Below are 23,512 nucleotides of genomic sequence, written 5' to 3'. Positions count from 1 at the left end.
AAGGCTAATGGCCTTTACTCTGTTCTCATTCTTCTTGATTTGTCTGCAGCCTTCGACACTGTTGATCACTGTCTCCTAATTGACATACTCTCTGACCTTGGGTTCTCAGACTCTGTTCTCGACTGGTTTAGATCTTACTTGTCTGGTAGATCTTTTGCAGTAGTTGCTGGGGGTCAGACTTCTTCTCCTGTTCCCTTATCTGTTGGAGTTCGCCAGGGCTATGTTCTGGGTCCCCTTCTGTTTTCTCTCTACACACTGTCCTTAGGAAAACTCATCAGCTCTTTTGGCTTTTCCTACTATCTGTATGCCGATGACACCCAGCTGTATCTTTCTGCTCCTGACCTTTCTCCAAGGCTTGAACAGCAAGTCTCGTCTTGCCTTACAGCTGTCTCGCAGTGGATGCACCATCGACGTTTGAAGCTCAATATGTCCAAGATGTTATCAGACCTTCTTTCTCCTCACCTTCCCACCAGGGCCCTCCATTCTGGTAGTCAAGGGTTCCTGTCTCAGCCCAGGATTTCCTCTGCCCCATCCCGGATTCGCCCCTTTTCACTTGCTGCCCCTCACTCCTGGAACCTTCTTCCCCCACAAGCAAGAGCCATCACTTCTTTAACCAGCTTCAAAACGGAGTTGAAAACCATCCTGTTCAGAGAAGCCTTCCTAGGCATTGCATAATTGTCGCTTACTATCTGATGTTCTTTTGTTGCCTGTTTATCGATCCATTTCCTGTATTGCTATGTATTGTATATGTATTATCCTACTTGAGAGTATGTATTTTCCCTGGAAAATGATTAACCTTCCATTTTGAAGCCAAGCCCTCCCTCCAGTCCATCTGCCTTGGTCCAGGCCTCGGAGGTAGAGAGGAACTGCTGGACCTCTTACCCTTTCCCACCACCACTCCCTTCTCCTTCTGTGTCATGTCTTTTTAGATTGTAAGCCCGAGGGCAGGGAACCGTCTAACTAAAAATATTGCATGTACAGCGCTGTGTAAATTTACAGCGTTTCATAAATAAAGGTTAATAATAATAATAATAATAATAATGATAATAACTGCAGTGAATCATGGGCTTATGTCTTTTTCCCTTCCTTCAGTGAGACTGCCAAGGAGAAGACTAGAAGTCTGAGCCTGGTTTATTTCCACCAAGCTTAACTATAACTTGTTGGGTTCAAACAAGACATATAGTCTTATATCCAAGAAAAACTTACCCTATAATTCGAGAAAAATAAATGCAGATTCCATTGTGCTTTCCAGAAAATACTATCTCAGGACACATTGTGCCACCAAGTGAAGCACCAGGCTGAGACATCTGACTACTTGAAGCATATACTGGAGTAGACATAGCAGGAGGCTGTAAACCTGAAACATCAACATAACAAAACAGTTCAAAATATTTAAAGAATCAATGTATTTTTGATAGTTAAAAATGTGAATGCTAGTTATGCCAGTGTATTGCCACAACAGGACTCCAGGTCATGTGATTAAGCATATAGGTTTGTGTAGCATAAGATAGACAAACATTTTGAATTACAATAAAGACTAGAAGGAAATACCTTGTGCTGGTGTTGCGAAAAAACTTGGATTTGGGTACGGACTACTAGGGGGAAGAGGTGAACCTAATGGAAAAAGAGCAATATTTATTACAAAACAGCTCTTTTCTTATCTGGGCACATTCTTGACAGACTATAAAAATTACACCTAAAGTTTTACTCTGGCAAGACATTTGGGGGTATCAAAATTTTTGAATGTCAATTGTATTCCTTCACCTTTTGCCACCAACAGTCTGCTAAGAGACATACATCTCCAGTCAGAAAATTTTCAATTCAAAAAGACTGATCGAACCAAAAGCAACATCTTTGCATCCCATTAATGAGCGAGAAACGGAAAGAAAAGGTTAGTTTTTTTCATAAATCATTTTTGTGCCACTCCCCCCAATCTTTACATGTGGAAGGCATAAAAACAAGATCAGAGCAGGAAAAGACTTTTAATTATTGATAAATGATTTCTGGCTGCCAGTGCAGTTGAAAGTACTGTCCATTTCCTCTTCTTTCAAAAATGATAAACATGTGGATATGTTCTCTGAATATGAATTAGAAACACAACAGTAGTGATCTAACATATAGCATTCTACAGGGAAGAAAATGACAATGGACAGAAGGTATAGCAAGCAACATTTAAAAATAAGGTTGTCATAACACATTCACTACTTACCAGGTAAAACAGGAGAACCCAATACAGACCCTACATTACTTGGAGGAGACAACAGAGAAGGAAATCGCATCTGTGCTTCACCACCATATCTGAAATTCACATTAAATTTTTTTAGTGTACTCAATTTTCAAATTATTTTGAAACGGGTTTGGACCTGTAAGGAATCCCTCTTTAGGTGGTTGAAAAGTAAAGCTTGTTAAAAAACCAACACTTGTTCACAAATGAATACTGACTGCATTCAGATGGAACAAAAAGTATGGTTATCGTTATAAGAACAAGTCTTATACACTTAAGCTCAGAAACAGCCTAATTGGTGCTGTGATGCAACAGACTTTAAACAAATGCAATTCAGATATGAATCATTTTACCTGAAAAATGCTCGGGTAGCCCAACTTGAGACTTCTCTATCACAAGCAGCAGAAGAGCAGGCAAGAATTAAGCAAGTAGCACAAGCCTGCTCTCCCTGAAAGAATCCATTAAAAACACAATAAATAACCAATTTAGATTGATATACCACTCATGAATACCCCAGAAATCATAAGCAATCTGAAGCGGTAAGGAATAAATAACCCATCTGGAAGTAAACATATATACTCAGAGTAAGTTCCACCTAATCCAGTGAGACCAATTCCCAGAGATATGGTTACATGACTTAACCAGAAGCATTTTTGCTATTAGTACATGTTACCCACATTGTATAAAATAAGCTCACAAAAACTGTGAACAAACACCATTGCCCCATATCATTCCTAGTTGGTGATGGTCACTAATCAAAACATATTGCTATGAGTTGAATTCATGGAGAATAGCTGATGAGCACTACAAGACCTATAACAGTTAAATTACCCCCTCCCCAGCATGCAATCTTGCTTCATTTCTGCTAAATTCCAAGTAGTATCCAGCAAGCCACTATTGAAAGTTTGGATTAGATCAAGTATGGGCAAACAGTGAGCATGGTGTGCATGTGAATCCCTGGTCATTTTGTTGAAGTTCCCTGAGCTCTCATGTCTCCCTCAAAATTGAGGATGGGGCAAAAGTTTCCCAGATTGCTCAAGAGCTGTTTCTGGATGCCTTCAGAAATGGTGGATACCTTCAAAAGCCTACAACACTTCCATACAAAGGAATTCATCCAATACTTTCAGGTGCTTGTTGACAATTTTACAAAGGTATTGGCCATTACAGGGGGGACACAATGGCAAACATTCATCCCTAAATCACTCCACAGTTGCCCATCCTGGACAAGATCAGTCTTGTAACTAATTCAGTACAAAATGTTAGACTTTTTCACTAATAATGTGATCTTCAATTTGCAAAGGTAAGCCAGAATTCAACAGGGTAATTAAAGTGGATCCCATGGCTTTCACCAGAAGCACCAATATCTGTACACCTGAAAAGCCCATTCTGGAGCACTGAGATACCCACTGGAGCAGGTTATTATAGTGCAAAGAGAGAGAAGCCAGTTCTAGCGGAGGCAGTGGGATCCAGCTTAAGTACCCAAACACATGCTAATCTGACTCAGTGGACAAAATGATATTATTTTAAAACCTGCACAACATGGTGACCAGCAACAGAGAATTCTTGGCACATACATTACATGCCACACCTTAAATCAGGAACATCAGGTCATCTTGGCCTCAGAGGGAGTGATGAGGCAGACCCAGCAACATCAGGGACTGCCTGAAGGAAGAGGCCCCTCCCTCCTCAACTGTCATCTTGGCCTCAGAGGGAGTGATCAGGCAGACCCAGCAACATCAGGGACTGCCTGAAGGAAGAGGCCCCTCCCTCCTCAACTGTCATCTTGGCCTCAGAGGGAGCGATCAGGCAGACCCAGCAACATCAGGGACTGCCTGAAGGAAGAGGCCCCTCCCTCCTCAACTGTCATCTTGGCCTCAGAGGGAGTGATCAGGCAGACCCAGCAACATCAGGGACTGCCTGAAGGAAGAGGCCCCTCCCTCCTCAACTGTCATCTTGGCCTCAGAGGGAGTGATCAGGCAGACCCAGCAACATCAGGGACTGCCTGAAGGAAGAGGCCCCTCCCTCCTCAACTGTCATCTTGGCCTCAGAGGGAGTGATCAGGCAGACCCAGCAACATCAGGGACTGCCTGAAGGAAGAGGCCCCTCCCTCCTAAACTGACATCTTGGCCTCAGAGGGAGCGATCAGGCAGACCCAGCAACATCAGGGACTGCCTGAAGGAAGAGGCCCCTCCCTCCTCAACTGTCATCTTGGCCTCAGAGGGAAAGATCAGGCAGACCCAGCAACATCAGGGACTGCCTGAAGGAAGAGGCCCCTCCCTCCTCAACTGTCATCTTGGCCTCAGAGGGAGTCATCAGGCAGACCCAGCAACATCAGGGACTGCCTGAAGGAAGAGGCCCCTCCCTCCTAAACTGACATCTTGGCCTCAGAGGGAGCAATCAGGCAGACCCAGCAACATCGGGGACTGCCTGAAGGAAGAGGCCCCTCCCTCCTCAACTGTCATCTTGGCCTCAGAGGGAGCGATCAGGCAGACCCAGCAACATCAGGGACTGCCTGAAGGACGAGACTTCTCCCTCCTTTGTCACCTTGTATTTTGTATTGCATTATGATTTTTACTGTACACCGCTATGATCATTGCGGAATAGCGGTCTATAAATAAAACATATTATTATTATTATTATTATTATTATTATGTAGGGCTAATCTTCCAGAACTACAGGCTGCAACTGTGTTAACACTGCCTTCCAAAGTGGCATATAACATAGGAATGGCAAATGTCGAAAACCAGCATATACAACAATTCCTCATGCTCAAGTGATAATGCATAACTTTTTAAGAGTAAATTAAGCATTCTTACCGGGTGCAGTTTGAAAAATCTTTCAATATCTTCTCCATCACTTCCTGCACTGCATACAAAAAGATGTCGCAGCTGATCTACTGGTCTGAGTTTATGGAACATAAAACTCCCCTAGAAAAAACATCCAAGAAGGAAAAACATCTAAGAGGTGGCAATTTCAATAGCTTGTATTTTACCAGCCAAAACATGACATTTCTTACACTTTGTTCATTTTCACAACCCTCCCTTAAAGCAAATCGTTAAAAATCCTATTTTAACAAAATGGTGAACTAAGGACGAAAAACTGGCACACCCACAACTGTCCAGGAGCCTGTGGCTAAGTTTTGAATTTCTCCTGGGTCAATTTTTGCATCTATTCCTAAAATTTACAAGCTGTGGGTGTATTTTAAGAAGAAGGCACAACTATTTTCCTTAATATTATTTCAAATAATGAAGATGGAAAAGAATAGTCATAGGGTTAGGAAAACATACATGTCAATGTACTATATTACCAGGCCTTCAATGAATTTCCCCCCCAATTTAGAGCTGTTTTTTGGGGTACTGCATTCGAAAAACACAATAAAAATATTGTATTACACACATAGTTCTTTTACAAATTTGTTATTCTTATCAATTTAGTTTCTACTCAGCTTTGATTAAGTGTGAACGCTGATGTTCCAGTGTAATTTCTTTTAGTGCTTTTGAACAGATTTTTATGTTTCATATCAGTGAATTTGAGAGTCCTTTAGATGACTATTAACCCCTTTCTAACTCTTTGCAGGATCATTCTTTACAGGACAACTTCATTCACCCACATTTACAAAACAGAAATGTGAAAGCAAGCTGTGAAAAAACTGTATATGATGGAGCCTAATTGAGGCTATTTCTGGATTTAGAACACCAAATTCCCATAAAACCAGCTGTTTTAAAAAAAAATATGACCATCAAATCTGCAGGCCTGTATTATTAATGCAGATGCTTTTGTAACCAGAATCACCTATTTCCAGTGAATTCCCATAAGTTCATGGCAATATTCAATACTGTCTTAAGACTACAGGACTAAGGGATCTTAATAAAACAGAGCATGATGCGTAGGGATTAGGGGCCTCTGAAAATGTCATTTCAAGTTTTTACATTCTTCACTCTCAACCTTTAAAACATTTGGTATTCACTCAAAAGTAAGTCCTGTTGCATCCAAAACCCCAGATCTATTCCCCAGCATATCCAGGAATGACTTACTTGTGTTCAATGGGACTTACTACCAGAGAAGCAGATAAAAGACTGCAGCCTCATAATAACAATTGAAGTACACACCTGTGCTGAAAGGAGGACAAATTTCTTTGGTGGTATCATATGTTGTTGCACAACTACAGGGTAGTCTGTTATTGGAATCAGATCTTTATTTAGTGGTGTTATAATCTTCTGAGCTTTCTGTTCATCTATTGCAGAGAGAGCCCAAGAATGCCCATCAACTGGTGTCTTCATCTGAAATAAATATATTTAATGTCAGAAACCATTCAAGAATGACCTGAAGCCCAACACTATTCTCCTACAAAAAGTGTCAATAACCTGCTTACACCAATACAAAGTAGCTGCTTGCACCCACACCCTTTACTCCGTGTGCAGTCTTTTTATACCATAATAGGACTAAGATGTTCTTCCCACCAGAAAACATCTAGCTGATAATCTTAGATTGTACGCCATAGGCAGGTTTACTCTTTTATATTTATTGTTTTTATGTACAGTGCTGTGCAAATCTACAGCGCTATATAAATAATAATAATAATAATAATAATAATAATAATTGCATTTTTAAAAAATAAACATCAACATCCAAAAATCTGTACTGGTAGTAAAAATGTTAAAAACGAGACATAACTTATGTTATGACTATGAGTTCCCTTGTAACATTAAGGAAACAGACTCTAAAACAGGGTGGGAAAGAGCAGAAGGTTGGCATACAGAAAATTGCAGCTTCATCTCTAGGCATGGCTGGAAACATTTCTGCTTAAAAGCTCTGACATCTTTCACTGCCAATTGCTGCTGACAAAACTGCATAGCAGTTACCTGTGTTTCCATCATTGGCTTTTGGAAAGGAAATGAATCATGATTAATACACCACAGGATATCATTATCTTCACTTTCTGAAGCTGCCATTAGCAGAACACCTGAAAAGATAATAATGCTGTATTAAACTGTGATAAATCCACATACAGTCAAATTCTTTATTCTCCATCCAGTAGACAAAGAAGCTATCTTGGACATAGGAACCTTGAATAACTGACATATTTCTTTAAATTACCTTTTGTATAAAGAGCTCGATGCACCTTTGATGGCTTTTCTACATTAGAAGCAGCAGAAAATCCTGGAGGTAGGCGGATGTGAACAAGCATCAAAGATGATGGACGAGCAAAAGGATGCTTAAATGGGCATATGCTAAAATACATTCGTACACCTATAGGAAAAAGCATTTAGATAGTCTGGTGAATGTATGAGGACATTTGATAGAAAGCCTTAAAAAATTCTTTCTTTTTTTTAAAGGAATATTCTATTTTACTATAATAATAATAATAATGATAATAATAAATAATAATAATAATAATAATAAAATTTTATTTATATACCGCTTTTCCAGAGATCAAGGCGGTTTCACAACACAACACATAATAACAATAAAAACCATTAAAAACATCATAAAAGCAAATCATACAGTAAACAGTCTCACGCTAGCTCAACAATGCTGCTGAGAGGAGAGAGGAAGGGAGTACATCAGGGGTCAGGGTATGCCTGCTGGAATAGGTGTGTTTTTAACCCCTTTTTAAATTGAACTAGTCATTTATTTAAAAAATCTGAAGAAGGCCTAAGAGATTTCTTGAGGGAGGGCTTTTTGCCACATTAGTTATCACCTTTGCAGAAATAAAAATAATCTTTCAACCTCAGAGAAGACATATTTGTATCTTTCAGTGACATTTGGATCAGAAAGTGGATGTGTGCTCTATGAGTATACAGACTGAAATTGGTTTTAAAATGAATCAATTACAGTCAGCCATTCATACCCATTGGGGTTCTGTTCTAGATGCACACCCCCACTCCCGCCTATGCTGAAAGCAAAGAGACCTGAAGTCCCATTTGTTTTAATGCCAGTGTGTGTGCATGCAGCTGCGGCGGCATGGCTGCATGCATGCTTCACGGTTGTGGTGAATAGAGGGGGGACATTAGCAGATACTCAAATCCACAGTTGGGGTGGGCGGACTGTAATTTTAGTTAATTAAAAAGTCTACTGCATGTACTACCATCTTCAGTCACTAGGTGGCAGACTTCTTTATCAGAAGGAGAGAGCTCCTAGACAGCCCAACATTATAAATCTGCAGTGTCCCTGAACTTTTCAAACAGTTATAAGGTAATAGATAGAGGTCCTGTTTTGTGGAGAGGAAGAAAAATGAATGATGACCAAAGTGAATAGAGTGAAAAACCATGGGAGAGGGGGGAGGTAGGGTAGAGAGGAAAAATGAGAACAACAGAAGAACACTATGTAGAGGGACTGAAGGGCTTCTAAACCTTGGGAAACTGGTTGCTGTCATTAACAATCAAAAAAAGAATACTGAGTTCTTACCTGCATGAGTGATTGCCAACAACTGACAATCTATAGATTCAGATTTCTCTATCACTGCAATCTGAGCGATAGGCTTAAACACAGAACGATCAATGGTTCTAAAAGAAAACCAAGACAGTGATTAATTTATCTGAAAATTCTCCATCAGATATATAAAATAATCCCATAGTAAGACAACTTCCCAATGAACATACATAGTGCAGTCAGTTTACCTGGCAATTTTTCCAGCTGCGGACACAATAGAATTCTGGGAAACAGCAGCAACCCTCACCATCCCCTGGCCATCTGAACCTAGATCATAAACCTGTAATTTAATTATATTGTTTTAGAGGGTTTACAATACATTCAAACTAACTCTGTTCCAAGCTTCAATGTTTAAGTCACATATGCAAAATATATTAGTCCTCAACAGAAAATGCAACAACCATGGTCCATTCCAAGGTGAGCACTGGAGGGAAATATAACACTTTTTAACTAAATGCAAGTTGAATGGTGGAAAGAGCCTGGATAGAGTACAGAGCCAGAGGCAACAGTCAGGGGAATCCAGAATAGAAGAAATGAGGGAGCCCTTGTGGCACAGTGGTTAAAAGCTGGTACTATAGCCACTCACTCACAGTCGCAAGGTTGTGAGTTTGGTAACAGCCAGGAGCTCCAGGGTCGACGCAGCCTGGCATCCTTCTATAGGTTGCTAAAATGAATATCCAGCTTGTTGGGGACAATTAGCTTACACATTGTAAACAGCTTAGGGAGTGCTTAAGTGCACTGATAAGCGGTACAGAAATGTACTTGCTATTGCTATTGCTGTAATGACAGAACATAACATCCTGACACTAAAAGACCTGGAAGGCCTGAAAATTAGTAACACAAAGAATGAAAATAATGAGAGTTGCATGAAACTTCTTTTCAGCATGCAATCTCACTAATCATTTAATGTGGTGGAATCTCCTATTCGCCTGCCTGAGCGAGCTTGGTCCCTTTCACTAGTCGTGACAGTGGTAGTTGGGAAACTTCTGTGAGGCCTGGGTATACGGCATTGCTTCTGGGACATGGAGTGGCACCATATTCGGACTGACTGACTGGAGCAGAGTTAAAGCATGTGGTGATGGGGAAGAAGTAGCAAAAAGGAGCTTTCAAATTTGGGATCCTGCTTAAGCTTTATGAAATATACACTGGGGAGCACTGAGGTTGTTTTGCAAGAGAAATGGGGTTCTAGCCTGAAAAAGTTTGGGGACTACTGTGTTAGTGGGTAGACCTCCGTCTCCTGTTCATGCATTAATCTCATTGAAATTAATATTTCATGGGAAATTGACTACTACATTGTATCTTCACTAAGTGCATTTACTACAACCTTCACTTCACCTTGTCACCTTGTAATTTCTTAATTCTCACCATGGTCTTAAAAACCACTGGTCCTCCTTGTCTTTTTTTTTTTTTTTTTTTTTTTTGCATCAATACTTTGACTGAAGACCCCCCCCCGCCACCCCTTTTTCCCTCACTGCCTCCCTGTTGTCCCTTTTCCCCCTCACTGCTGCCCTGTACCCTTCGACTGCTCTCCTCCCCCCCCACCCCCGAGGGGCACGCTGGCCACTTTGGGAATCACTGCTCTAAACAGAAAGAGAATAACCTTATATTGGAATAGACATGGGGGAAAAAAGAATGTAGAACAAAGCACAGCCAACTACAGGTTAACTATGCAAGAAAATGTATTTGCAAAACTGGATTAGAATATTTATTTATTTTAATATGTTTATGAGCTGCTTTATAGCAAATAGGTCTGCACAACTATTATTATTTGTAAGAGTCTACCAGTGTAATAGTATTAGAACTGAGAACAGTCATGAGTCAAAATATAGAAAGGTCATACCTGTATTACACCTTTTTCAGAGCGTGTGTATAAGATGTTTCGGGAGTTGTCAATGGCAATTTGTACAATGGGATCTACAAAGTTAATTTATAAATAGAGAATTGTTTGTTTAAAAACTGTTATCATTAGGACACCACATTGAGAAAAAGACTTCATAAATTCATTGTGGGAATTTGCTCAGAAGACATCCATAGTCTAGTAAAACATTCCTTCTCTTCTCTGTACATTTAATATGAAAAATTTCAAAGACCAGTAGAACAATGTTACTTTCATTGTAAGGTTAAGTTGATTTAGGGGAGGGAAGGCAGGGCAGGAGAACTATCCAGCCTGTGAGAGTCTCCAGTTTTGCCCATGGATGTTCCTTGATAACACTGTCATTTGAAAAAGGAAAGAAAGGGAGACAGTTATTTTTCCAGGTTTGGAGCAAAATTTATTCTCTCCTTGACTACATACACTATGTAGAAAACCTGGCTGAGTCCCACTCTCATGACTCAGGTAATCTCAGGACTCAAGATCCTGCCAGGTTTGTATGGCTTCAATGGCTTCTTATGGGACCTTGCTGTGCCCTCCATCCCCCAGTGGCACCACCAGCAGCTTTAATATCCCCCAAGGAGAGAGACACATAGCTACCAGCATTTTTGAAAAGGTCTTTCCTTTTTTTAATGCTTGCTACTTGGAGGAACAAGGCAATGACAACTAAGACAAGAGATCCACTGTCCCCAGCTTATGCCAAAACAGCAACGGACAGGAATTTACTAGTACTTTTTTTTTAAAAAAAAATAGCTTGCTTGCTCCCAGACCCCTGACAATTTTCCTGTTCATCTCTCCCAACTGTCTTTGTCCCAGGACCCCTACGACAAGTAAAGCAGTTAACAAAGACCTGTCAGCCACCTATCTCTCCTCTTGCTTCAGCTGTATCCTGGGGACACTAGATCCACATCTGCCCCAATGTAGCTGCCTTCCTTATTCTCCTCTCATTCTGTTTCTATGGTCACTAGGGAATCACCCTACAAAGCCAAACAGAGGAGCAGGGAGAGGAGAACAAGGAGGAGATATGGGAAGATGAAAGGCAGAAGAAAGCTGCAGTAACTGATAGCCTTCTTTAGCCTTTTGCCACTGGAATTGCTGCTGCAAGCCATACTTGATCATTTTCAGCATCCTTTCTTTAATCCTCAAAGGCTAGTGGAGTATTAATGGGATGGTTAAAAAAAAAGACACAAGAGCTATATAAAGCCTACAGAACATCTTTTCCTCATCTTTATCCTAAATATTTTCTGCAAATGGCTTTTCTCCTTTCTTGCCTTCCAAATATAGGGAAGGCAGAGGGAGCAAAGTCAGATATATCCAGGCAAACTGCTAACTTGGAAAGCTCCAGCCAGCAAGTCAGCACTGTTAAAGTTGCATGGCCTGTCATCACCTATTTCTCAAGGGGTGAGTGTGATGGAGATTTGATTCCATTAACCGAAACCATCCTCTCTCCTGGTTTAGTGATTCAGAACTTGAATGAAAGCTAAAACAACAACATAATGGTTAATGTATCGAAATAAAAACACCCAACAGGGTTACAAGGGCCAGGAACCTTAAACATATTATTTAAACCATATACGTCTTTGGTTTATTGTTACTATTTTAGCAATGGAATTATCACCACCTACCATCTTCTGAGAATGTGAACTGAAGCAACGATGGAATAAGGAAAGAAAGAGTACTCTTTGAATGATTGATTTTTCTACATCGCTGGCTGAACCAGCCCGCCTCAGCCTACAAAATTAAGAAATCATGAAAGTTAAGAAGTGTTACAAACCCACAGACTGTTTTATTTTATGCATTTGGTTGTCAGTAAATTCAGTGCTTAAAAGAAGCGTGTTGGAACAAGACAGGCTAACTGGCAAACTGTGAGGAAATTTTATCTGATTCTAATGGCCTGTCAATTCACTCCCCACCCCCAAAATAGTAAGGGAACAAGATTACGCACCAAAAGTACACCTCAGTCCTCAATAGCACATCAACTGCCTTTCCAATGAAACTGCTTATGCAAACCGATGGGTTTGGGGTTTGTTTTTGTTTTTTTGCTATTATTCTTAAAACCTTTATACTCATTTTACTTTAAAGCAGTTATATAAAAGTGGATGAACTGAGCCAATTAAGAGTGTGATTTCTACCTCATCCATCACCACCCTATTTCTAGCAAATTTCACTTGCCTGGTAAGCAACTTCATACAAACAACCATCTTTGCCAGCCAAAAAGATACGCCCATTTTCAGTAGATGTTATAGTCAGTAGATAGGTGTTATCAGTAGGGAGCGAGTAGAGAGGATCTGGAAGAAGCTGCATTCCACCAGACATACTATCATTGAGAGCTCCAGAACCTGAACAGTTAAAATAAATGTTATTGTTGCTTTGACTGTACAAAGACACTAAAACTAAACAAAAGGTTACCCCAACTGAAAGCTTTTCAACTAATAAGGAAGAACCAGAATAATCCTTTGTGTATTAAGAAGTCTTGAACATTATAATTACTGTGTGGATTGCTGTAAAGATTGCAAGCATGGACACGTGTGATCAAGAGAAAGGTTCCTATTAAACACACACACACACACACACACACACACCACTTTAGAAAAAGTCAAAATTCTAGTCCCTATTATCCCACTTAGTTAATCTACAACATCACTTAAATTTCTTTATTTCACACTATTTCTTTTTATATTTCACATTATTAAAACAGTCATTTCAAATGCAACATGAGACAATAAGAGGACTCCAACAAAATGAACTGTTTTCTTAACACATAAACCTTACATATTGCCTTGTGTGTGCATTTAATATATAGATTTTTCTCTTAATCTTATATTTGTTTACTCTGGGATTTTAGGCTATGGAGGTTTTTTTCTTGTAACAGGGCTGGCATCCCTACACTCTCATGCCAGCAAACCCGCCAGAGATCAGGATGGTAGTGGCCTTGTCAGGCGCTTGTTAATAAGGTAAGGAATCTTTAAAATGATCTCTAAAGTGTTAGCAATCTCAAGGCACAAGATTTAGAATTACCTGCTTGCAAGGTAGTATAGCTGAGTCCTAGAATCACGATATCCACAGGTGTAGCCAAAACGAGTAGGTGACGTATATGTGGTTGAAAGATCCCTGTAAATTAAGAAACCAAAGGCTTGTCATTATACCATATACTTGGTTAACAAAGAAAATATTCTGCAAGTTTTCCAGTAACTGCTATAGTGGACTCATGAACTCATCAATCAAGATACAAGAGTTGAGAGACTCATTTATTACATCTCAAGTGCACAGCCCTGACAACACCTGGCAGCTATGAAATATTATTTACCAAAGGCAACTTATTCACAGAAGAATTAAGACTAAGAATTTTCCTCAAGTGGATTTTGCTCCATGGCGTTTTACCTGCTTTTGGTTTCACTAGTCCCACAGCAAGAATGGTTTCACTAAGGCCATCAAAATAAGCAAGGTCTCCCCTGTCACAAACAATGGAAAAGGTGAATTAACATCTAAGAGGTAATATAATGCATAATACTTTCTCAAACATGTTATCTACAATTTCTTAGCACTGCAATTTGATTCTTATATAATCTCTGAACTTCATGTTTAATTTCATAAAAACTTCTACTTCTTATTATTTATAAACCACCTAGCACTAATAATTTATTCAAAATACAGCGTTTACTTTTTATATGAAAGAAGTGTTAAGCCAAAGAACACAGGGAAGGATTGCAAACATAGGTAATTTTTACACTTGTGTCTAAAATTAAAAATTACTGGATTGGATCAAGTATCTGAAAGAAGAGTATTTCCTTGGCATACATCCCGTTTTTAGGCCCAACTAGAGCAGAATTATTGGATCAATTACTATTTGTAACACAACACACATGTACATTCAACTGATTTAATCGGTCTATGCTACTTGGTGGGACTTACAATTGGACCTAGGTCAGTATTTATTAGGTTACTTCTACATACCCATCTTCATAGTTCCACATAAAAATGTCACTGTCGATGGTCAGCCATGCCCTGCTTATCTCAGGAAACACTCCCATCATACAATTGCACTGCATATCTGAAGTATCCAGGTTTAAGGCATAAAAACACTAAGATGAGTATATTTAAATCTGACATGGTACACACAGCGGTAGTGCAGTCAGGATGGTTGAAAATGTCCAAAGTTCAATATTTGGAATTGTAAAACTGGCACGTGAATATGGGAACACAACTCATATGAGTATCAAAGAAAATGTACATTTTATGAAGACTGCCCAGAGGGGAACAAGTAAATTCCTTACATGCTTGGAAATCTCATGATCAAGGGCTTTTAATCAAACTTTTTCAGGCAGCATTTGTTAACCAGTTTCTAAAGCAGTCATAAGCCTTAGCTAGAAGGGGGGAACTCATGTGACAGAGAAAAGCTGGGAAGAAGGGAATGTAAAACTGTGGCATCACACCTATAGCACCCTGCATGTACATATGGTAATCTGTCAAAAGTTCATACTTATTACACAGCAAGTACAGGTTGGGAAGTTGACATACAAACTGTATGCTTACAATAAACCAAATGCTTACACTGAGCTTCACAAGTCCCACTGCACAGTTTCTCCCATACAGAGACTTATTGGGAAATGACTATGTATGCAAAAGCTTAGACGAGTACCAGTGATTTTTCCAAACAGAAAAAATCAGGCCACACTGATAATTATCCAAATATTTAGTTTTAAGTAGTTATGTATGGCAATGCTAGTTCCCAATGTTTGCTTTCATTTCTGACATGGTTCCTGGAAGAACTAACATGCCAAACCTGAAAGACTGACAATGAATGAAGGGTGGAAAGGCAATGCTTCAGTTTGAAGAGGCTGTTTCTCCCCCATTCCATCACCACACTGTATTGCTTAGCCTATGCCATCACAACCACTACTGCAACCTCTCCAGCTTGAGAGACAAAAACAGCCACACAGCTATACTTCTGAAGCTCTTTTCACAGCATAGAGAAAGGATATTGTAGGACTGGCTAGGCTCCACCCTACAATTGGGACTGAACTGCAAGCAAAAGTAGAGGGTACAATAATATATCTAGGACAGGGGGGAGACCCCAAATAAAGGCAACTGAGAGAATAGGGTAAAACTAGACTAATGTATATACAGTTGGTCTTCCTTATCCAGGGATTTTTTTATCCACAGATTCAAGCATCAACAGCTTGAAAATATTAAAAAAAAAGTATAAATTCCAAATAGCAGACTTTGATTTTCCATTTTATATAAGGGACACCATTTTGTTCTGCCATTATATTTTATGAGACTTGAGCATCCATGGATTTTGTCATCCACAGGGGATCCTTGAACCAAACCCCAGCAGATAACAAGGTCTCACTGTACCCATGTATAAGTCTAGAAATTTTAGTCAAAAAATTGACCCAAAAACTTGAGTCAACTTATCCAAGGGTCATTGTAAGTACTGTACTTTAACTCACAAAAAAGGAACCATCCCCTAGTGAAAGGCAAGAGTATAATCTCTCCTAGCAGCACTGACACCCACCCCCCTACACTCTCATCCATCTAGCCATTAATGTGAGCACAAATAGTTATGCCTGCTGGAATTTTGTAAGTTCTTTGGCATTGTTTTCCTTTTTCATCCTTCAGAACCTTTGTTACATGACCTTACGTTTTACCCTCAACTTATACATTGCTCATATCAAAATCCATAATTTTGGTCTCAAAACCTGCCCTCGACTTATACATGAAGTCGACTTATAGTTGAGTATATACGGTAGACATTTATTATGAACTGAAAGGAGTTTTATTATGCTTTACTCAATAGGGACCACCAGCCCAATAGTCTATGTTATAAGTAGCAGTGGATATGCATGGCAATAGGTAGGAAATTTTTTCAAACTTTTCTGAAGAAAATGAGCATTAAATCTGAGGTCTTTCACATGCAAAGCACATGCTGCACTACCAAACTACTTGTTGTTAAGTACCTCCAAGTCAAGTTCAACTTACAGCCAACTCTATCATAGGTTTTTCTTGGCAGCATTTATTCAGAGGAGTTTTGAGCTTGCCTTCTTCTGAGGCCAAGAGAATGTGACTTGCCCAGAATGTCCAAGGGGGTTTCCATGGCTGAGCAAAGGTTTGAACCTTGATCTCCCAGAGTCCTATGCCAACACTCAAACCACTATACCACACTGGCTTCTACTGAACTACAGCTCCTCTCAATTTCTTGTATTATGATTTGGTGTTTGTTAATACAAACCAATATTTAAAACATTCTTCAAAAAAATTTTTTAAATAAATAAAAATAATCCAGGAGAAAGGAAGAAAAAATCTTGGGGAATGGAGTGAATAGTTGAGTGAACAGGCACAAGCCAGCAGCCCAAGACTGTTTTTCAGCCTCCTCCCTCCTACCCTTGAAACAGTCCATGGATTTTCCCTATTATTCTCATCATCAGGATACGTCCAAATTGTTCAACCAGTTCAGGGGGCAGAGGGACTCTCCGTATTGAGCTTATTTCAGGCAGACTTGGAATTGAAAGAAGACCAGGTCCCTGTAATGGATAATCCATATCTGCCATTCCAGAAACTGAGGGGCTACCTGTAAATGAGGAAAGAAGTCACATGATTAGGAGACAAAACAAAGAAAATGCTTGGACACCTTAACTCATGCTAAATTTCTAATTTGACAAAAATTCCTTCTCAATCTATGATGAGCAACTATTTTTCCTGACTAATCTAGCTGACTAATGCACACCCATTTTTAAATTTCAACCACTCCAGTAACGTCGCCCCCAAAATATCTACTCAATAACTTCCAGTTTCCGAAAAAATAAACATTAATTCTAAAATGTGACAAGTTCATTGATTTCTGTACTTACAGATTACAAAAGAGAACTAAGGATACATAAAACATTATAATTTGGATTGCTGAACACAATAGCTCATCAATTTAGAAATGAGTTGTTAGTTAAAATGTTTATAAATATTGCAGAAACCCCTTTGAGAGCATTTTAAAAGGAAACTATTACAGTATTAGTGCAGAGAAGAAAAAATCTTCAGAAATATGAATCCCAAAGATTCAACAAATCAGAATAAACATAAAGGTGATTATTTTTGAGAAAGGAGCAAGATAAAAGGTACAGACTGGTAAGAAAGAGGGGATGTGAACATTTATCAGTGAGCCCATTTTCAAGATAGAAGCCTTACTTATCTTTGCATAATTTTAAACAATAATTTAGAAGTTCTTGTTGAAGATAGTAAATGTTAGCTTTTATCTTAAAATGAACAAGCTGATGCGCCTGTATCATTTTTCTTTCCAGAGGTTTTCTGGTATTCAGGGCAAGCGAAGAATAACAAATCTGTTTATTGCTAGCTTTATATTTGTTTCCTCAATGTTTTGTCTGGCCAAAAAGGAAGTGGTAAGGCTACCTCAAACTATGCTCCTTTTAACTGATGTGAATAATGCTTCTTGACTATGGAATGTAATTTTCCCTACGGCAATGCTTACAATCAATCATGTGGAAAGCATCATAAGACACCAGGTGAATACCGTAATGCACTGGAAAATTTTGTTGTTGTTGTACATTTTCAAGTTGTTTCCAACTTATGATGACCCTAAAGTGATCCTATCATGGAGTTTTCATAGCAAGATTTGTTCAGAGGTTTGCCATTGTCTTTCCCTCTGGCTGAGAGCATGTGACTTGCCCAAGGACACTCAGTGGGTTTCATGGCTGAGCTGGGAATCAAATCCTGGTCTCTGTCCAGCACTCAAACCACTGTGCCAGGTTAGCTCACTGGAACATGGAAATAGTAATTTTCAATGCATTAGATCCAGTCTTAGTGAAAATAGAGTAGATCCATGTCAGCCATGGCTAGCTCAGGTTCCTGATTTCAGTTGGTCTGTTCTAAAAATGAAACCGGTGCAGTGGGGAGGGAGGCTCAGTTTATTGTGTTTACTGAAATAAAAAATGGCTTACATGCAAAAATATGAGTGCCTGATATGATGATAGAAACAATGTATAAGAACATAGTTCTTGGTTACAAAGTTGTAAATTCCAATAATCATAGTCATATCAACAATTAAGTATTACTGATGTTCTTTATTTATAAAATATTTATACCCTACGCTTCCACACTACCCTTCCAAACCTCCAGTGCCCAGCATCACCTTCAGTTCACACAAATTGCACAGTGCCACTTGTAGATACAACACCACTTCCACATACATTTGTTCCAAGTTAGTTCAATTCAAATATGAACATGTGGCCATCTTCTGTATAAAGCAATGTTTGCTGGTTTTAAGAAACTGGTGTTTAGTCTGCTTTTCATCTAACAAATAATTTGTTCTAATAGTCAGGTTGGATATAAAATGGTCATGTGCAGCTGAAATCAGGACTGCTTTAGTCACCTGGGAAAAGGCGCCTTTAACATCTGATGCCATCTCTTTTTCCCTCCATCCAGAGGAACTTGAGTATAAACTACTTTTGCACTTTAAAAAAAATATTTTTTATCAGTTTAAGCTGATGCTATCATGCTTTAGAAAATATAGGAGCCATTGCAACATGATGCCTCCCAAACCCACATCAGAAGGATTCTACTTGCAATGGCACTGAAAGGTCCAGGAGAATAAGCATGAGTGCACTTCCATTATGTGTTCCCCAGCACAGGTCACCCATCAGGACAGTTCCCAGTCAGGATACATCTACACTGCAGAATGAATGCAGTTTTACAACATTTTAACTGTCATGGCTCAGTTCTATGGAATTCTGGGATTTATAGTTTTGTGAGATAGTGAGGCATCTCTGCCACAATTACAAAGTCACAGGATTCCATAGGATGGTGCCATGACTGCTGCATCAATAGAAGTATAGTGTCTAGATCAAGGGAAGTAATAGTGCCACTCTATTCTGCTCTGGTCAGGCCCCACCTGGAATATTGTGTCCAGTTCTGGGGATCACAATTCAAAAAGGATGTGGAAAACCTGGAGAGTGTCTAAAGGAGGGCAACCAAAATGGTGAAGGGTCTGGAAACCTATAGGAACAACTTAGAGAGCTAGGGATGTTTAGCCTGAAAAAGAGAAGGCTAAGAGGTGAACAGGAGAACAGGACCCGGAACAATGGATGCAAGCTACAGGAAAAGAGATTCCACCTCAACATTAGGAAGAACTTCCTGACAGTAAGGGCTGTTCGACAGTGGAACACACTCCCTTGGAGTGTAGTGGATTCTCCTTCCTTGGAGGTCTTTAAGCAGAGGCTGGATGGCCATCTGTTGGGGATGCTTTGATTTGGATTTCCTGCATGGCAAAGGGTTGGACTGGATGGCCCTAGTGGTCTCTTCCAACTCTATGATTCTATGTGATATGATAGCCCTGTTTAAATATTTGAAGGGATGTCATATTGAGGAGGGAGGAAGCTTGTTTTCTGCTGCTCCAGAGACTAAAACCCGGAGCAATGGATGCAAGCTAAAAGAAAAGAGATTCCACCTCAGCATTAGGAGGAACTTCCTGACAGTAAGGGCTCAGAGTGTAGTGGAGTCTCCTTCCTTGGAGGTCTTTAAGCAGAGGCTGGATGGCCATCTGTCGGGGATGCTTTGATTGAGAGTTCCTGCATGGCAGGGGGTTGGACAGGTTGGCTCCCTCTTCCAACTCTATGATTCTATGACAGTTAAAGTGGTGTCAAATTGCATCAATTTTGTAGAGTGGCAGCAGCCTAAGTCTAGATCAGAAACAAAGCTAAAATGTTTACAAATAATTAGTGTGACTCCAAGACACCACTGCTTTAAACATTTTGCCTGCTGTTGACACTGAACAGATATTATTCAAATCAACAGGCTGTAAAATAGGTTTCTTCACTAAAGACCAAACTAATGCTACTTCCAAGAGGGCAAAGACCACACCTCCTCTCCCACATGTAATTTGTTTTTAAAGAAATTGCTTGGTTGCTGTAGGTGACTAAATTTCAGCCAAACAAGAAAAGAGGCTTTTCTGAAGATAGAGCAAGTACTCAGCCCTTCCTCACCACTTAGCATTACACACAGGATGTTGCTGGGGCAAGAATGGGGTGCTTTGTCCATTCTTTGATAGTCCACTGTCTTGTCCAAACGAAACTGCCTGAAGGCACATTTTAGCTCTCCTTTACCAACCCAGTATGTTCCCATTACAGACATGCAAGAATAACAATCCCTCCTCTTTGACTTACACAGAAACACAGTGGAATGCCAGAAGCCACTTGGTTTCTATGGTGGATGTACTGTATATTTAGCACAGAATTTGGAAACATTACTTTTCTGGTTAACAACTCCTGTTGCCAATGAGTCAGAATGGCCACTGGACAAGCAGGCTTGTAATCCAAGCAAGTAACTTTTCCAAGTTGTATTCTAGCACAGAACCACAGAGGGTTGTGGTGAAAGCAAAAGGAGTCTGTGTTTCTTTCATCATTCTATTGTGATTTTAACATGTAAGGAGTTTTATTAGTCTGTATGATGCCTCTAAGAGTGTCCAGAGAAGGATGGCTAAAATGGTGAAAGGTTTGGAAGCCATGCCCTATGACAGTAATGGTGAACCTTTTCGAGGCCGAGTGCCCAAACTGCAATCCAAAACCCACTTATTTATTGCAAAGTGCCATGTCCCTCTGGCTTTCTAGTAACAAACTCTGTGCTGGGACGATGGCACATGTGCCCACAGAGAGGACTCTGAGTGCCACCTCTGGCACACGTGCCATAGGTTCGCCATCACTGCCCTATGAGAAGAGGCTTGGGGAGCTGGAGAAGAGAAGGTTAAGAGGCAATGTGGTTTTGTTGTTGCTGTTGCTGTGTGCATTCAAGTCATTTCTGACTCATGATGACCCTAAGGCTACCATGGGGTTTTCTTGGCAAGATTTTATCAAGGTAGGTTTGCCATTGTCTTCCTCTGAGGCTGAGAGCATGTGACTTGCCCAAGGTCACCCAGTGGGCTTCATGGCTGAGTGGGGAAGTGAAATCTGGTCTCCACAACCACAATCCAATGCTCAAGCCACTATGCCACATAGTCCTATTTAAATATTTGAAGGGATCAAGGGATGTCACATGGAGGCTGGAGCAAGCTTGTTTTCTGCTGCTCCAGAGGCTAGGGCCCGGATCAATGGATTCAATCTACAGGAAAAGAGATTCCACCTCAACATTAGGAAGAACTTTCTGAAAGTAAGAGCTGTCTAATACTGGAACACACTGCCTCAGTTTGGTGGAGTCTCCTTTGGAGGTTTTTAAAACAGTCTCAAAACAGAGGCTGGATGGCCATCTGTCAGGTGTGCTTGAATTGTGTATTCCTGCATGGCAGGGGGTTGGACTGGACGGCCCTTGAGGTCTCTTCCAATTCTATGATTCCACATGTGTGTTTGTGTGTGTTGGCACCGTAAGCCCATAAACTACTAAACAAAAACCGGTATGCAATATTGAAAGATGTAAAAGATATAATATTACATAAATGAATTGACAAAGCTCTAACATACCACAACAGAGACCACAAATGATGAATGCATTTGTTGTGACCAACAGTGAACTATATAATTGGGTATTTCTGCTGGGCATTTCCTATAGACTCTTTGCAAGACTGGCTCCATATATATATATATATATATATATATATATATTGTTCACTGTTGGTCTCAACAAATGTATTTGTCATTTGTGGTCTCTATTGTGCTACGTTAGAGCTTTGCCAATCTGTTTGTGTAATATGATACCTTTTACATCTTTCAACATTGCATACCTGGTTTTTTTGTTTAATAGTTTTTAGGTTATTTATGTAATAGCATACCTTTTGGGTATGTAGGACATGTAAGGTCCTCCCTTTTTCTTAAATGTCCTACATTTTGGGCTGAGTTTTGTCCTGCAGTTGTCCTACAGTTTGGTCTTGAGTTTGTTCCACATTTTGTCCCTGGTAAAAGTGGACAATTATGGCAACCCTACTTTTGGGGAATTGTAATTTGTTGTGGCCCCAGATTTGGAAGAGCAATGGAACAAAAGTCAAAGAAGGAACCCCAAAGGCAGAACATTAAGTTCCAAAACACAGGGCAGGAACAACCCAGTCTGAGGCCTCTTTAACTGACCCTGGCTCAATGCCAGGGAATCCTAGGAAGTGTTGTGCTTGTGAGACATTTAGCCTTCTCTGTCAGAGAGCTCTGGTGGTGCCACAACAAACTACGATTCCCAGGATTCCCTAGCACTGAGCCAGGGCAGCTGAAGCAGTCTCAAAGCGGGTTATTCCTGCAGTGTGGATACAGCCTCAGCCTGCTTGAAGGTGCTGCAGTTTTTGTGAGACACTTAGCTCTTCTCTACCAGAGAAAGAGAAAGCTCTGGGGCCAGAACAGACTACAATTCCCAGGATTCCAGAGCAGTTGAAGCGGTCTCAAACTGGGTTATTATTCCTGCCGTGTGTTTTGGACCTGAGCCAGGGCAGTTGAAGCGGTCTCAAAGGCGGGTTATTCCCGCAGTGTGGATGCTGCCACAGGGGCCCCTCTCACTGAGCCTCGGAGGAAACGTGGAAAGCCCTAAGCCCTTCCCGCCCAGTCTCTGTGCTCTGTCTCACCGGGCGCTGGGACGGAGAGCAGCTCGGAGAGGTCCGGGTAGCAGCGGTCCTCCTGGATCTGCCGGTCGATGATGCGCCCGGCGTTCTCCAGCGCCTCTTGCAGCCCCGGGGCGGCCGCCGGGTTGAGGGCGGCAGGCATGGCGGCGAAGGGGAGAGCGCGGAACCAAAGGCGCGCGGAACCTTCGTCCTCGGCGTCACGGAGGGGCCCGAGGCACTGAGGGCGACGGACTCGGCCCCCTGCGCGCCAAATCCCGGCGTGCACCGCGAAGCGCGCGCGCTCTCTGCCTGTCCGCGAGGCCACTGTGGCCACAGAGCTGCGAAAGTGTAGAGGGATCGTCACTCCTCGGCTTCCGGGATGGCTTTGGAGCTTCCTGGGAGAGAGTGTTTCTTAGATCCTTTTGGAGAGGAGGAATAGAAATAAAACGTATTATTAGTGTTGCTGTTGTTGTTA

At 40.6% G+C, this 23,512-nt stretch overlaps 1 protein-coding gene across 1 annotated transcript in view; it reads right to left on the bottom strand.

Annotated features, from left to right (window-relative positions):
• The window catches only part of NUP155 (nucleoporin 155), a 45,091-nt gene extending 21,856 nt beyond the window's left edge, over nt 1-23,235 (bottom strand). Inside the window, exons 1-18 of the mRNA XM_089496449.1 lie at nt 23,062-23,235; nt 16,960-17,097; nt 14,481-14,577; nt 13,908-13,978; nt 13,545-13,637; nt 12,699-12,865; nt 12,152-12,257; nt 10,497-10,570; nt 8,845-8,936; nt 8,633-8,730; nt 7,322-7,474; nt 7,087-7,187; nt 6,334-6,504; nt 5,041-5,151; nt 2,578-2,672; nt 2,210-2,298; nt 1,552-1,614; nt 1,207-1,357 (exon numbers count right to left, since the gene is read on the bottom strand). Of these exons, the coding sequence (XP_089352575.1) occupies nt 1,207-1,357; nt 1,552-1,614; nt 2,210-2,298; nt 2,578-2,672; nt 5,041-5,151; nt 6,334-6,504; nt 7,087-7,187; nt 7,322-7,474; nt 8,633-8,730; nt 8,845-8,936; nt 10,497-10,570; nt 12,152-12,257; nt 12,699-12,865; nt 13,545-13,637; nt 13,908-13,978; nt 14,481-14,577; nt 16,960-17,097; nt 23,062-23,200 (2,009 nt within the window). The 5' untranslated portion in view covers nt 23,201-23,235. The remainder of the gene's footprint in view (nt 1-1,206; nt 1,358-1,551; nt 1,615-2,209; nt 2,299-2,577; nt 2,673-5,040; nt 5,152-6,333; nt 6,505-7,086; nt 7,188-7,321; nt 7,475-8,632; nt 8,731-8,844; nt 8,937-10,496; nt 10,571-12,151; nt 12,258-12,698; nt 12,866-13,544; nt 13,638-13,907; nt 13,979-14,480; nt 14,578-16,959; nt 17,098-23,061) is intronic.
• Nucleotides 23,236-23,512: the final 277 nt, after the last annotated feature.

The sequence above is a fragment of the Sceloporus occidentalis genome, unplaced genomic scaffold (genome assembly GCF_023333645.1).
Source record: "Sceloporus occidentalis isolate IW3139 unplaced genomic scaffold, rSceOcc1.0.p SCAF_1, whole genome shotgun sequence".
NCBI classification, from domain to species: Eukaryota; Metazoa; Chordata; class Lepidosauria; order Squamata; family Phrynosomatidae; genus Sceloporus; species Sceloporus occidentalis.
The sequence above is the reverse complement of the archived record's forward strand: the minus strand, read 5'-3'. Positions and strand labels throughout refer to the sequence as shown.